This window comes from Dipodomys spectabilis, unplaced genomic scaffold, assembly GCF_019054845.1.
Source record: "Dipodomys spectabilis isolate Male_0828 unplaced genomic scaffold, ASM1905484v1 ptg000158l, whole genome shotgun sequence".
NCBI lineage: Eukaryota > Metazoa > Chordata > Mammalia > Rodentia > Heteromyidae > Dipodomys > Dipodomys spectabilis.
Genome location: NW_024870835.1, coordinates 6,041,781 through 6,056,742, shown reverse-complemented (window position 1 = coordinate 6,056,742; position 14,962 = coordinate 6,041,781). Strand labels below are relative to the sequence as shown.

The following is a 14,962-nucleotide window of genomic DNA, read 5'->3' as shown; positions in this document are numbered from 1 at the left end:
AAGACAAGTTCCTTATCCTTAGACAAACTCAAAAAACGAAAAGAACATATTTATAAATTTGTTTACCTTAGTAAAGATGAGACCAGAGAATCAAATCTGCATTCTCATTTCTTTGTTACCTTTTCTCAGCTTCTTTGATCCTCTCTAAAGCAATTATAGATAAAATACTACTTAACGTGAATCTTCAAGTAAAGTCTTGTCACTATGAACTCTATGTCAGTCATGTAGTATCATTGCACTATTCCTCATCTATGGTACATTTACTTATCTGTGAGTCTGTATAAATAAATACATGGAAAAATAAATGCTTAAGAGTTAGGTGAAACACTCAGTTTTAATTTCATCATATTAACACAAAGGCATATGTTTTGAGTAATATCATGCTATATTTTTAGAAAATATAGTACTGTCACTTTATTTAGCAGTGAAATTCAGTTTTACATGTGCAGATTAACTTTGTTTCTTGCTTGACAGAACATTTGCAGGAATCATCCAGCTGTGAAGAATTCTAAAACAATTAGAAATCCTGCAGTAGAAATTTATAGACTTCAGAAAAGATTATTTCTTTTGGCTCTTCATATTCTAAAATATAGGATGTTATACTGAGAAAGAATAGAACTTAATCATATATATGTACACACATAAGCTATATTTTATAATTATTACTATTTTTAGTATTTATTTTGTATAGCTTACAAGCAAATGCTCATTCAGTGATGAGTGATAATGATTAAGAAAAGAAACAACTGAATTTGAATATCTCTACCAAGATGAAAATTGAGGAAATAAACCTGGTAGGGAAAATAATATAGTAATGAAAATTTGTTAAGTAGGTATGTAGCAGAGTATGCTACTACAGATTAGGCCACTATATCCATAAGGATGATTTTGACCTGAAGGCAAGAGAAAAAGATGGTGAAATATAAAATAGCTTGATTTCTACTAGCCTTTGTCTGCTTATATGTTAACTAGTGTCCTCACCTAAGCTGGCTTTCCCTTTGTAAGCTATGTACCTATTTATCTCAGGAGACATTTAAAATTTATTATGTTTATTGTTTTCACTGGATAGAATATAAACTTTCTGAGAACATAAATATTGTAGAATTGGTTTATCAATGCATCTAACCTAATATAACATTATAGATATCCAATAATTTTTCAGAATATGAATAAATGCCCCATTTCCAGAAATGTTTTCTTACAAGGATATCTTTTCAATTTTAAAGTTTTTTCCTTAGGAGAGTCACTACCAGATAAAAAATTATACTTTTAATTTTTTGCCTCTTTAGAAATTGTATATTGATTTCTTTCCAAGTTATAGACAAATGGAAAAGGAGAAAATATAAAACAACAATAGGACACCTAAACATTTAGATTCTAGGGTTTTGATCTACACAGGAAATAATCGGGATATTGAAAGTATTTTCAGATGTGATCAAATGTTTATTTTTTGAAGAGAAAACCAAATGGCTAAAATATTAGAGACAGATAAATATATAGATGCAAAAACAAGAAGCTGGATGATAGTGGCTTATACCTATAATCCTAGCTACTCAGGAAGCTGAATTCTGAAGACCCAGGCAAAAAAATTCCGAAAAGACATTCTCTGATTGACCGGCTAAAAAGCTTGAGTGAAGTTCTGTCCCAGGTAGTAGAACACCAGCTATAACTGACATAGCTAAGTGAGTATATGAGGCACTGAGTTCAAACCCTGGTACAATCACTAAAAAGCAAACAAAATAGGAAGAAGTGTGTGTAATTGGTTATTTTTTGAAATAAATCATAAATAAGATTTTAGAAAACTCATGAATGTGTCTTAACAGAAGCAGTGATTTCTCAAAATCAACATGGGTTCTTTTAGGGAAACTTTTACTTTATTCCATTACAGGGGCTTAAACTCAGGGCCTTGAACTGTTACTTGGCTTTCTTACTTATGGCTGGTGCTCTACTACTTGTGCCATACCTCTAGTTTGGTATTTGCTGGTTAATATGAAATGGAGCCTGGAAGGCTTCTCTTCTCAGAAGTCTGGCTGGCTTCAAATTATGATCCTCCAGGCCTCACCTCCTGAGTAGGTATGAGCCACTGGAATCTTGCCTTTAAGGGAAATTTTTACCAGAATTTTTTCATTACTTAGAATTGAACCCAGGGCCTTGCACTTTCTAGGACAGCACTTTATCACTGAGCCCTAATTTGTATGTGAGACTATGTATATGTATGTGAGTGTCTGTACTTGCACATAAGCTAGGAATTGAGTCTAAAGCCTTTTGTGTTCAGGATAAGGTCTCTACCACTAAGCCATTTCTTCAGACCACATTATTTCTTTTACACTAATAATAAATACAACATATATGAATTCCAATAAAGCATGGTTATCAAGTTTGTTTATATATAATAACAACATTGAAAGGGATGGAAAATATTTACAAGTATAAAGAATGAGAAATACTTTACCTTGTAAATCAAAATAGATAAACTGGGAAAATATAGTTATGCAAAAGACTATAGGGTAGTTCACTTGGTTGTAAAATGGCAGTTTCTCAAAATACAATGGGAAAAATATGAAGTTGAATAATAGAAATACTTTTACAAATTTTGCCCAATGTTATATGAGTTTATAGTATATGACAGAAAAAGCTCACATGATTTTACTTTGTAAAAAAGTAAAAAGAGAAAGAGAGATTATCAAAGTTTTCTCTATACCTACCTAAAATTTCACTAATTTCTTTTCAATAGTGTACTTGGAATGTGAAATTCATCCCTGGATATGATCCTTCATCATGAAAGCTAGAGCAAATTCAATTGTGCACAGGGGTGGTAAAGCATCTCATAAACATATAAATTAGTATTATATAGATTAACGTGGTAACAAGCAGCATATGACTATGTCAAATACTTAGAAGATTATCATGTGGAAAGGGACATGTTTACTTATATGTTCTTCTTTACCACAAGACTTATAATCTTCTTGCTTAAATTCTTCAGCATACCATGCATCTTACTTATTTTATTTCGTTTCCTATACCCCAATTCTGTGATTAAAAGTTGAAGGTAAGGTTTTTGTATTTTAATTCACTTTTTAATTCATCTGTTATACCTAGTACAACACAAAAATGGCATAAGAACACATTTTATTAAATGATAAATAGCCAGCCATAAAGAATGAAATTACAAAGAAAATCAGTAAAATCCTAAAGGCTTAAATTTTATTTTTGCTGAAGAGATGTGCTGGTAAAGCGGAACATCCTATGGTCTGGATTAGAAAGTAGTACATACTCATACCCATGAAGCGTTTTAACGTGTATGCTACCTGAATTGATACTTGGTATATAAACTACAGAAGAGATAGTAATAGGGATTTGATGCTAGATATCTATTTTCTGGATAAGATTCTAGAATTTGGTAAAAGATATTTAAATTAATGTTTTCTTTGCAAAGTACACATAACAGTACTTGGATTTTTCATTTCTTCATCCTCTCCCCCTTTTTAAAGCAGCGATTCAGAAACACAGACCTCTCAAAATTTGGGAACAATTATTGTGGAAACATCACAGAAAATAGGCCCTGCAGGAAATGGAAGAGACCAGAAAGAAGGTGATCAAACAGAAGACATTCAAACTCAAGGAAATGAAGTAGTACAAACATATTCAAATGTAGATGATAAGCCCTCAAAGGTAGATGATAAGCCCTCAAAGGTACATGAAATCGTTTTGCTTAATTGTAAGCTATCTTATTAATTTTATGACATAACATAAATCACTGAATTTTGTCCATTTTTAGATAGGAATCCTTAAAAATTGTCTTCCTTGAAGTATACAGTGAAAATACTTATCCAAAAAGAATTTTGAAGTACTATTTTGCTATAATATATTAATAGATAAAATGAAAATTAATACTCATAAATCTTAAGGTAGTTTTATGTCTTAGCAAGAAAATGAATTAAACTTAATAACTTAATAATTAGGTTATTATTGGTTTTAGGTATAGTGAATACAACATGAAAAAGTTCTGCTTTTGTATGTAATTATGTAGTCATTTATTCATTTATTATATATTGATGATAAATAAGAAGATATTATAGAAATTTTGAGGTTATTCAGGAGATTTATAATTTCTAAGCCAGTCTAGTGACTCTCTGTCTCAAAAAACTTACCATTTTTCTATATATTATTTGGTTGTGAATTCTCTTTAGTCACTTATAGGCAGCTTAATGAGTTCATAAATAACTCACAACCTCAGCTTTCTTATGGAGTATAGTTTGATTAAGTATAAGTCAAATGTGCACAAGGTACATGTAGTTAAAGCCCTAGATTTTTTCTTCTATTCAATGAGTGTATTTAGCTGTATAGTGCTGTCTCATTATTATTATTTTATAGTAGCCAACATAGCTGATAGAACAAATACTACAGCCTATTCTTTCAAAAGTTTATTCATTATTGTTGATCTGTTACTCTTAGAATCAGGTTAGGTTCAATAAAAAATATATTTTTCAAATTTTGGTGCCATATTCATGTATGTTGATATAAAACAATTACAGAAGTTGTAGAGGAGTTAGCAAGCCAGCTAGGAACCTTTAGACTTGAGGAATAGTGAGCTTTCTGGGTTTTCATTTTGCTTCAATTAAACCCTTAAATCCTTTCTACCCAAAGGATAGGGAAGTCCAGGTAGTATAATGGAAAATGTGACACCATAAATTCCCTATTCCAGACGAACACCACTCCTGTGCTCGTCAGTAAAGACCTACTGGGAACCTAGAGTTTTTTTTTCACCTGAGTATTGAGAAGCATTCTCACTTTTCTTCCTTCCATCATAGTAGTAGTGCTAATACCAAGAGGGGATATTCAATGGTAATACTCCCCTCTCTACTTTTCAGTGGAGACTACAAAGGGATTTGGGGCATCCAGAAGTGAAGAGGTACTTTTTGTATTTCCAGCAATTTGATTTTATGGGATAAGAACAGAGTTAGGGACTTTTATTACTGCATACTTCATAAGGCCCCAACTCTCTCCCCACATTGTCAATGGAAGCCTAGTGGGAAGCATTAACAAGTCCCTCCCTGAATATCTCAGCCACAGCAGAATAAGCCAAAGCCTACTAGAGAACCTGAAGTTCTATGTCCACCAAGCAATATGAAGGTACCGATCTCCAGCTATAGTATTAACAGTCTGGATTCCTGCCAATTGGCATAAGTAGATAATATGTCTCTTGTGCCATAAAAAGCCTACTCAAACAAGATATGAAAAGTATACAGAAACTTGACAGAACCCAAAATGTTCAGGATACAGTTGAAAATCAGGAAAACTACAACTTATTTGAGGAAAGACAACTAACAGAAACCAAAAGTAAAATAACAGATGATGAAACTGTATGATAAGCATTTTAAAGTAACTATCATAAAAATGCTTCAAGCATCAAATGTGAAAAAGCTTATAATACGAAAAATAAAGTATCTTTTTTAGTTTTTATTTTTTATTATTATAGAGGTGATGTACAAAGGGATTACAGTTACAAAAATCAAGTAATGAGTACATTTCTTTTAAGACAGTGCCACCCCTTCCCTTGCTCAATAAAACATCTTGTACAAAATATCTCAGCAAAGTAATAAAAGAAATGAAGTCTCAAATTAGAATTATAGAACCAAAATATAACTTTTGTTATATTTTAGCCCAATAAAGATTGACATAAATCCTATCACTAAAATTGGTTTATATGTCAAAACTCATATCACCAAAATTAGTTAAAATGTCAAAACTGGTAGTACCAGTAGAGGTAGGAAAGCTTTATATTCACATAATAGAATATAGGGGCTACAAATTATTCAACATAAATGTGAATTACTGGTATTTGATAAAGACATAAGAGCAATTCAATAAAGGGTATTCTTTTTTTTTTTTTTTGATAGTGGTGCTAGAAGAATTGGTTATCCCCAGATAAAACCATGAACATAATCTAAGCCATTCCTAGAATACAGATTAACTTGAGATGGGTCACTGATAAAAAAAACTTTATATTATAAAAAAATTTAAATGTAAGAGGTAAAACTATACAATGTAGGGCTCAGTGAGGAGTATTTAGTAATAATATAAAGTATTCACAGAGGACATCAATAAGTTTGAGCAAATCAAAATTAACTAATAAGTTTTTCTGAGCATGGTGGTATACCTAATTCCTTCTACTGAGAAAGTGGAGGTAGGAGGATTATACTCCAAAGCTAGCTGGCTCATACCATTAATCTCTATCTGAAAAGTAAACTGAGAGGTAAAAGGATTGAGGGGCTAACACCTCTGGATGGGTGCTTATCTAGCAAGTGTTAGACCTTGAGTTTGAACTCAGTACTCCCAGTGTAAAGTAAAACAGGAATAAAGCCAAAACAACGGTTGCTTTGCAAAAGGCCTAATTTACAGCATGAAAAGACTAGTTAGATTAGGAAAATATTCATAAACCAATTATCTGGCAAAGGACTCACATATTGAATAAATAAAAGCATACTAAAAATAGCAACCAGTCCAATTAGAAAACGTGTAAAAGACATAAATCTTTTGCTAAGAAGGATATATTGATGGCAAATATAGAGATGTTCAGCATATTAGTCATTGTGGAAACACAAATCAGTACAACAATGAGATATCTTTTTTGCCACAGTTAGAATGGCTATTATAAAAAAGGTAAAATATAGCTTTGCACTAGTGGTTCATGCCTATATTCATAGCTTCTTAGGAGACTCAGATCTGAGATTTCATTGTTTGAAGCCAACTAGAAAGAAAAGTGCATGAGACTCTTATCTCCAGTTAACCACCAAAAAGCCAGAAATGGAGTTATGACTGAAGAACCAGTCAAGCAAAAAGCTAAGTAAGAGCATGGCACCCCAAGTTCAAGCTTGTGACTGGCATAAAAAAATATACATGTAAATAAAACAAATATTGGTTGGAGAAAGTGAAAGTTGTATATCCTGTTGAAGGGAATGTAGATTAATCAGCTATTATGGAAAAGAGTATGGAGGTTCCCTAAAAAACTAAAAAAAAATAGATGTGATCCAAATATTCTGCTATCTAGCTATATAAGCAAAGAAGATAAAATTAGTATATCGTAGAGATATCTGCATTCCCATGTATATTTGCCCATATTGATTTCAGCATTGTAAATAGTAACCAAGATAGAGAATCAACCAAATTGTGCATCAGTGAATGAAGAAAATGTGATTTTATATATATATACATATATATATATATATATATGTATATATATATGGAATATTACTTGGCAATAAAAAAAAGGATATTGTGTTACCTGTGGCATAAAAGATATAAATGAAGAACATGTTAATAAAAGAATCAAGAATCCAGGCACAAAAACAAATATTTCATGTTCTTATTGATATGACCTCTTACTATAAAAATGATTTCAGAGTGCTAGGGACTAGTGGCTTACATCAGTAATCCTTGTTACTCAAGAGATTGAGATCTTAGTATTGCTATTTGAAGCCAGCCCGGGCAGGAAAGTTCAAGAGACTATCTCTAATAAACTACCCTTAATCAAAAGAAGCTCAGGGGACAGTGGCCAGGCCCTGAGTTCAAGCCCCAGTACTGGGAAACACACAAAATGATTTCCTAGAAATAGAATAGTGATTACTGGAAGTGAGGAAGAGAAAGGACAAGAGAGATAGAGGTAACACAAAGAAATATGAAAGCTTACAGTATAGAAAATAGTTAATTATCCTGATTTGATCCTTATGCATTGTATAAATATATAAATATTTGCATATACCTATAAATATGTGTAATTATTATTTGTCAATTAAAGTTTTTTAAAGAATGGTAAAATAGGCACATGAAAAGACTGTCAACATTACTGGCCTCCAGGGAAATGCAGATTAAAACTATTATTAGAAATGTATACTAGGACAGCTCAAATAAAATTTAATGATAATATCAAATGCTGATAAGAAATAGACATTGGTGGTATGGATATAAAATCATTCAATACAATGCTCTTAAAAACAGTTTTTAAAAAAAATTGATTGTTACATCATTTAGTAAGTTTTTAGAGTATTTCTAAAGGCCAGTTTGGTATCCTGGACCTTGTTGTAATGATGATATTTCTAATTCTCTATTTTAAAAATATCATTGTACAAAGGAGTTGCCATTCAACAAAGCAGTTTATGAACACAATGGGTCTTGATCAATGTAACCCTTTTCAAGATTCTCACCTGCCCCTCCCAAGGTAGCCCTCCCCTCACTTTTCTCAATTTTGTAGGATATCCATTGAATTCTTGACTGCATTTTCTCCTACTTCTTCTCGTCATTCATCCAAAAAATATGGAACATTTCATGAATTTGCATGTCATCTTTGTGCAGGGGCCATGCTAATCTTCTTTCATTCTGATGTTAGTATATGTGCTACCAAAGCAAGTACTTGACAGTTCTTAAAGAACTAAGCCTACCGTAAAGTCTAGATGTTATATTTTTAGATACATATCCCACAGAAATAACAATTTATGCTTATCAGAAAAACCTAGAGCTGAGAATCTATATAATTTTGAGGCATGCTTTATTGTTTTTTATTGTAAAGATACTATACAGAGGGTTGAGGCATGCTTTAGCATGAAAAAATATTTGGATTCAATGGCAGTATCAGAAAAATAAATAATTTGTTAAATAAAATCCACCTGTACATGATTAATGGTCAGTCATACTACATTTAGAATGGCTGAACACAGGAATTGACAATTCTTTCAGTAGCTGAAAAGTTACAGTATGGCATATCCATTTGCCAAGCAAAATACAATTTTTTTTTTTTTAGTCCAGTTGTGGGGCCTGAACTCTGGGCCTGGGCACTGTCCCTCAGCTGTTCAGCTCAAGGCTAGCGCTCTACCACTTGAGCCACAGCACCACTTCCGGCATTTTTCTTTTTGCTTATGTGGTGCTCAGGAATCGAACCCAGGGCCTCATGCATGCAAGGCAAGCACTCTATCACTGAACCACCTTCTCAGCCCCACAAATTTTTTTATGAAAGGAAATGAAACAAGCTGTGGATAAACAGTATCCTAGATTTCCCATCTTGAGCCATAAGTTAGGCTGTTTTCTGTCTTGTGATTTCTGTGTTCCTATTTAAGAAGAAATGTAAGATCCAAGGGGTTGTCACACATTTAACTCTGAGTTCCTGCTTTTATTTTGGCTTGGATTAGTTAATATTTTACCATGTTAAAATGATAGTTTAAGGGTATTTGTTTCATAGTAAGCATGTTTCTCTAGTTTATATTTCAGCAATAGTATGTAAACAGAGTTGTAAACAGGTCCAATTAATTGTATACAGAATCGGTAACTAATACTGGTCATTCTGTTTTGAATATTTTTCAGTGTTTGGTATGTAATTGGCAAAGTGTAATTGAATCTTAGCAATGAAATGTTAAGCAGGCATACACACATATGCCTATACATATATGCATACATATTTGTGTTTATACTGGGGTCTAGATGCTGTTCCTTTTTCACTCAAGGCTAAGCACTCTACCACTTGAGTCACACCTCAACTTTCAGCATTTTATTGGTTATAGAAATGAGTCTCATGTACTATCCTGCTTAGGTTAACTTTAAACGTAGATCTTCATATCTATGCCTCCTGAGTAACTAGGATTATAGGCGTGAACTATTGGTGCCTGATTAAAAAGATATATTTTATGTTTGCTGGTTCTGAGGACAAATTCTAATAAGGTGTTTAAAAAATACAATGAGAAATAAAACATTATTAGGATTCTGTAATATCTGAAAGTTAAAGTGAATTCCTATCTTACACTTTAGGATTATGACATACATAATATAGCATAGGATTATGACATATATACTGTAGTATAATGTATGCATTTATCAACAAAGTATGCAATTTACTTTTGGTGTAACAGTAAGTCAAATTTATTTCCTCCATCTGTTTTTACTATAATTACATTTTTGTTCCTGAATTAGGATCTTTGAAAAAGTTCTACTTACGGAAATATGTTCCTATTTCCCACACCAATAAATTCTTGAGAGCACATATTTTGTTCCTGTAATTTACAATGTTTTTTGAATATTTCTCTGTTTAAAATTTTGCTTTGTGGAAGCATGTTTCCATCAGTAAAATATTTTTGAAATAGTCACCATGATGACTTCATTTTATTTATCTATGTGTTGAAATGCCACAAGGGTAACATGTGACATAGGACAAAGTTTCTTTTTCTTAGCTTTACTTGCCATTAGCCTCACATGTTTATGTATTTGAGAAATAATATTACCTACATTTCCAGATGATGTTATTAAATATTTTTATTTTACTTTAGCTGCTACTTCATGTACTCCTAGGATTAAAACTGTCTCTAGATTAAATTTTTAAAAGTTGATTTTGTGCCTATGTCTTCTGCCTATCTTAAAATCTATTAAAATAAATAAATTTAAATTTATTTGTGACTTTTGTAACAGGGTTGGAACTCAGGGCCTCAAGCTTGTTAGTACAAGTATTCTACCTCTTAAACCACAACTACAACCCTATATGAATATCTTTTTTGTAAAAAGTTATTATATTAGTTCATTTGATATTATCATTGAATAATAACCAACTTTTTGGGGAACTTTTAAATTTAGGATTTTTTACATTACAAGAAAACCAAGAAATCAACTTTTCAAAAGAAAAATGGTAGTATGCAAAGGAGTTCACATACAATTGTTCCTACCAGAGGTAAGAATACAATCTCAAAATTAATGCTATGTCTTTTAATATTTAATCTTATTTTAAAAATATTTTGAACATTATTTTTATTTAGTTAACAGAGATAAGTCTAAAAATATTACTGCCCAGAAATCAAGTAGCAGTTTAATCTTTTTACGAGAACGGATTATATCCTTGCAACAACAAAACAATGTACTTCAGAATGCCAAAAAAGCAGCAGAATTGTCTGTGAAAGAATACAAAGAAGTCAATGAAAAGCTCCTCCATCAACAGCAACTATCTGATCAACGATTTCAAACAAGCAGACAGACAATAAAGGTAAAAGAAACTTTAAATTATAGTACACTGTGTTTATTTGTGGACATTTGATTTTACATGAGCTATTTAGTTCAAATTGTGTTCAACATGTTTTGATCTAAAAAGTAAGTCTTAGGTGCTACTCTAGATTTGGATAATATTACTTCATTAGTACTTTGAGTTACTAGATCTCTTTAATAAAGTGCATATTAAGAGATAAATCTAGGAGAAGGAGTTCAAAAGACTTTACCAGCATTTTATTTCATTTTTTAAAGCATTGTGTTCCATGTTTTTAATATTTAATTGTGAAAAGTAGGTTTTATAAGTGAATTTAGCTTAGTCCTTTGTGCATGTCTGTAATTTTGTTTATGATTATTAATTACATTATTAAACTAATTTATTCTTTACAAATACTAGCATAAAATATGAAGCTTTTATTATGAATATCTTTTTTGTGTGTTCTGGTATGGAGGATTGAACTTACAGCCTTGTGCTCTTGCTCAGTTTTTTCACTCCAGTGGTGCTCTGCAATTTAATCCATGCTTCCAGTCCAGCTCTTTTGCTAATTAATTGGAGATAGTTTCACAGACTTTTCTGCTATACTCTTCAGATCTGTCTCCTGAAAGCTTGGATTATAGGCGTGAACCACTGGTGCCCAGCTACAAACATCAATCTTAATATGTAATAATAAACTACTGTCTTTTAACTGTTGATTTGAGTGTTCTTTGATAATTTTAGACACATTATAATATAATCTTACCTATTAAAAGAAAATGAAAAAGGAAAGATTGTTTCTCCATTCTTTCTTAGTATGAAGTTCCTTAGCTATATACATTATAAGGAAAAGGAAAATTGTATGCCAGGGATTTAAGTAGAAATCTGAATAAGACATATATTTTATTTTTAAATTCTTAACAATTGTACTTCTTTTTCTGACAACAAAATCCACATTTGTATCAGAGATACTGATAGTAATAAAGTAATAATTGTGTATTATAATATATTCTTTGATTAATACATGGTTCATGAGCATTTTAGAGAGTATATGATATAAATGATCCAATGAGTTGCTCTTAGAGGCATTTCTTCCTGAATGCAATGTAGAAAGCTACCCTCCCTGCCAACATTAAGTTTTAGCTGTTTCAGACCTCATCTAATACAAGGTGAATGTCATATATTTACCATAACACCACAGTTTTATAATTTATATTTAATTATATTTATGATTTATTTTTAATTATTGCTCTTATAATGTGTAGGTTATTACAACTTACAACTTAAATGTAATTATACTTTTAATACATATTATTTTTAGATATTAGAAAGGTTCAGGTTCAATACCATCTAATTAAGGAAGTATTCTGGAAAGGATAGGAGTAAAAATTTGTGCACTTCCTATAGTCATACTGATTCCTGAGCCTGACATCTGGAAGATGATGATTTGAGGCCATTCTAGGCAAAAGTATTCACTAGATTTCATCCCCACAATAGCCATCATAAAGGTCAGGATAGAGATTTGGTGCCAGTAGTAGAGCACAAACCTAAAAGGATGAGGCCCTCTGTTCAAACCTAGGTAATAACAAAAAATATTTAGAGATTTATTAATGCATAAATGGCTAATGAACTCAAATATAGTTAGTGAGGAACTCAAGTGAGATTTCAATTGTACATTTTATACTGTGGGGTTACCGAGATGGTAACCAAACTTAAAAGTCTCTACTAACAAAGTAACCTCTTGTGCAAGGTTATATGGATAAGCACAGATTTCTTTAGTCAGTGCTTTAGTTTTCGATTTTCTGTTGGCTTCTTATGATAACTTTGCAAAAAGTATTGTCCCTTATGTTATGTCATATAAATAGGATAAAATAATAAATTAAATAAAAAGAATAAAAGTGAGTATTTAAATAAGTAGTCCAAGGTTCCTAAATCCTTCTATATCTCTAAGGTGGCATTTTATACAACTTTGAGTTTAATAGTCTCTGTGTGTGTGTGTGTGTGTGTGTGTGTGTGTGTGTGTGTGTGTGTGTGTGTGTGTGTGTGTGTGTGTGTGTGTGTGTGTGTGTGTGTGTGTGTGTGTGTGTGTGTGTGTGTGTGTGTGTGTGTGTGTACCCAGTACTATGCCTTGAACTCTACACTTTACACTGCTAGATTTTCTTGCTTGTGGCTGACACTCCTATCCTTGAGCAGCACTTCCAGCTTTGTGTTTTGTTGGTTAATTGGAGGTGTAGTTTCTTGGACTTCTTTGCCTGAATTGTCTTCAAACTGCAATCGTTCAGCTATCATTCTTCCAGTTAGCTAGGGTTACAAGTCTGAGCCACCAATGCTTGGTTTCTGAACTTAACATTTTTTTTAAAAAAATCTGTTGCTTCTAATAGATAATAGGCTTATGAATAAAAAAGTCATATATCAGTCGGGTGCCAATGGCTCTTGCCTGTAATCCTAACTACTCAGGAGGCTGAGATCCGAGTATCATGGTTCAAAGCCACCTCCGGTAAGAAAGTCCGTGATACTGTTATCTACAATTAACCCCTAGAAAACCAGAAATGGCGTTGCGGGTTCAAGTGGTAGAGTGCTCACCTTGAGCTGAAGAGCCCAGGGACAGTGCCCACCAGGCTGAGTTCAAGCCCCATGATCAACAACAACAACAAAAAATCATATATCAAATTTTTGATAATTTTCAGATGCTAGCATAATTGAGATCATAGTATAATTTTCATTACATGGAAAAAGATTGAGTTACTGACTAGTTTCATTCACAATAAGGAATTGAACCTATCAATATCATCTCAGGAGCTCAATAAAAATTGGCAAATCCTTTCATAGGTTATATAGTGTCCTAAATATATTGGAGCTTTGGACTTAATGTAAAGGTTAGTAGCCTTGTGGTGGTGTACTTTCAAGGAGATTGAAAAATATCATTTCCTGTTGGTCATAGACTGAAAGTCTTATGCCATTTATTTATATTACTTTTCTAGTACTCAGAGGATTTTAATTTCTGAATCTTGACTTGCACAATGGCCTTATATATTTCCAAAGGAAGAAGGTTATCTTTTTAGTCTCAGAAATAATACACTTCTCTACGTTAATAATATGATAATCTTATCGAGCTACAATTGTTGTTTCCAGAAGGGAGAATGACAATATTTCTAAAATTTATAGTAGAGATGATTTATAAGCAGTATTGTAGAGAACTAGACTTTTACCCAAGATTATTCTTGCCAAGTAGCCTTTTGTCTTCTTCATGTTAAGTGCTTGGCAACACATAGAATGTCAGAATGATCCCAAGACTCAAATATAATCTTTGAACATAAATTTTATAAACATACACCGTTGTTTATTTTGTGATTAGATACCAGTGTCTGATTTCTTCATGAATTCTTGACTCCTCTACTCTTTTGAGTCACATACAGTTTTGGAGCAACCTGTTTTGTTCTCAGAAACATTTTTGGAAAAACCATCTGAAATGTAAAACAGTTTTTCTTTTATAGACTTTGATTTTTCAAGTTTGTTTCATCTTTTGTCCAACTATTTTAGCCAATTAATCTCAAATTATGTCAGTGAAATTCTAAATCAAAGACTTTGACTAAGTGGAAGAATTGTGAATTAAGTACTACAGAGCATACTCTATTCAACAATTGCCTTAAGGTTTTAGATTAATCTAGTGCAAAAACAAAACTGGCTTTTTAGTTCATTTCTTTTAACCTTTTAATTCTACAAGGGTCATGTTTTATTTATTTATTTATGTATTCATTATTAAGTTCTTGTACAAAGAAGTTACAATTCCACAAGCCAGGTTATGCGTGCAAAGCTTCTTGATCAATGTCACCCCTCCAATTGTCCTCTTTTTTTCTCTCTCTCCTGGCCCTCTCCTCAAGTTATGTAGCTCATTTTTTATATAATGTATATTGAATACAGTGACTGCATTTACTCATCTTTCCTTCCTCCATTCTCATGCCCTCCTTTTTCCCT

The 14,962-nt window shown here is 32.1% G+C and overlaps 1 protein-coding gene and 1 non-coding gene across 6 annotated transcripts in view; one reads left to right on the top strand and one right to left on the bottom strand.

Moving 5' to 3' along the window:
* The window catches only part of Cntln (centlein), a 199,069-nt gene that overhangs the window by 134,596 nt on the left and 49,511 nt on the right, over positions 1–14,962 (top strand). For 2 of the 5 annotated variants that reach the window (XM_042692951.1, XM_042692947.1), the window contains 3 exons: positions 3,492–3,693; positions 10,612–10,705; positions 10,791–11,014. In XM_042692951.1, the coding sequence (XP_042548885.1) occupies positions 3,492–3,693; positions 10,612–10,705; positions 10,791–11,014 (520 nt within the window). The remainder of the gene's footprint in view (positions 1–3,491; positions 3,694–10,611; positions 10,706–10,790; positions 11,015–14,962) is intronic. The other 3 variants (XM_042692950.1, XM_042692948.1, XM_042692949.1) reach the window with 3 other exon arrangements.
* On the bottom strand, positions 8,308–8,410 carry LOC122118995. The gene has a single exon (XR_006149488.1). It is a non-coding gene; the product is annotated as a U6 spliceosomal RNA (small nuclear RNA).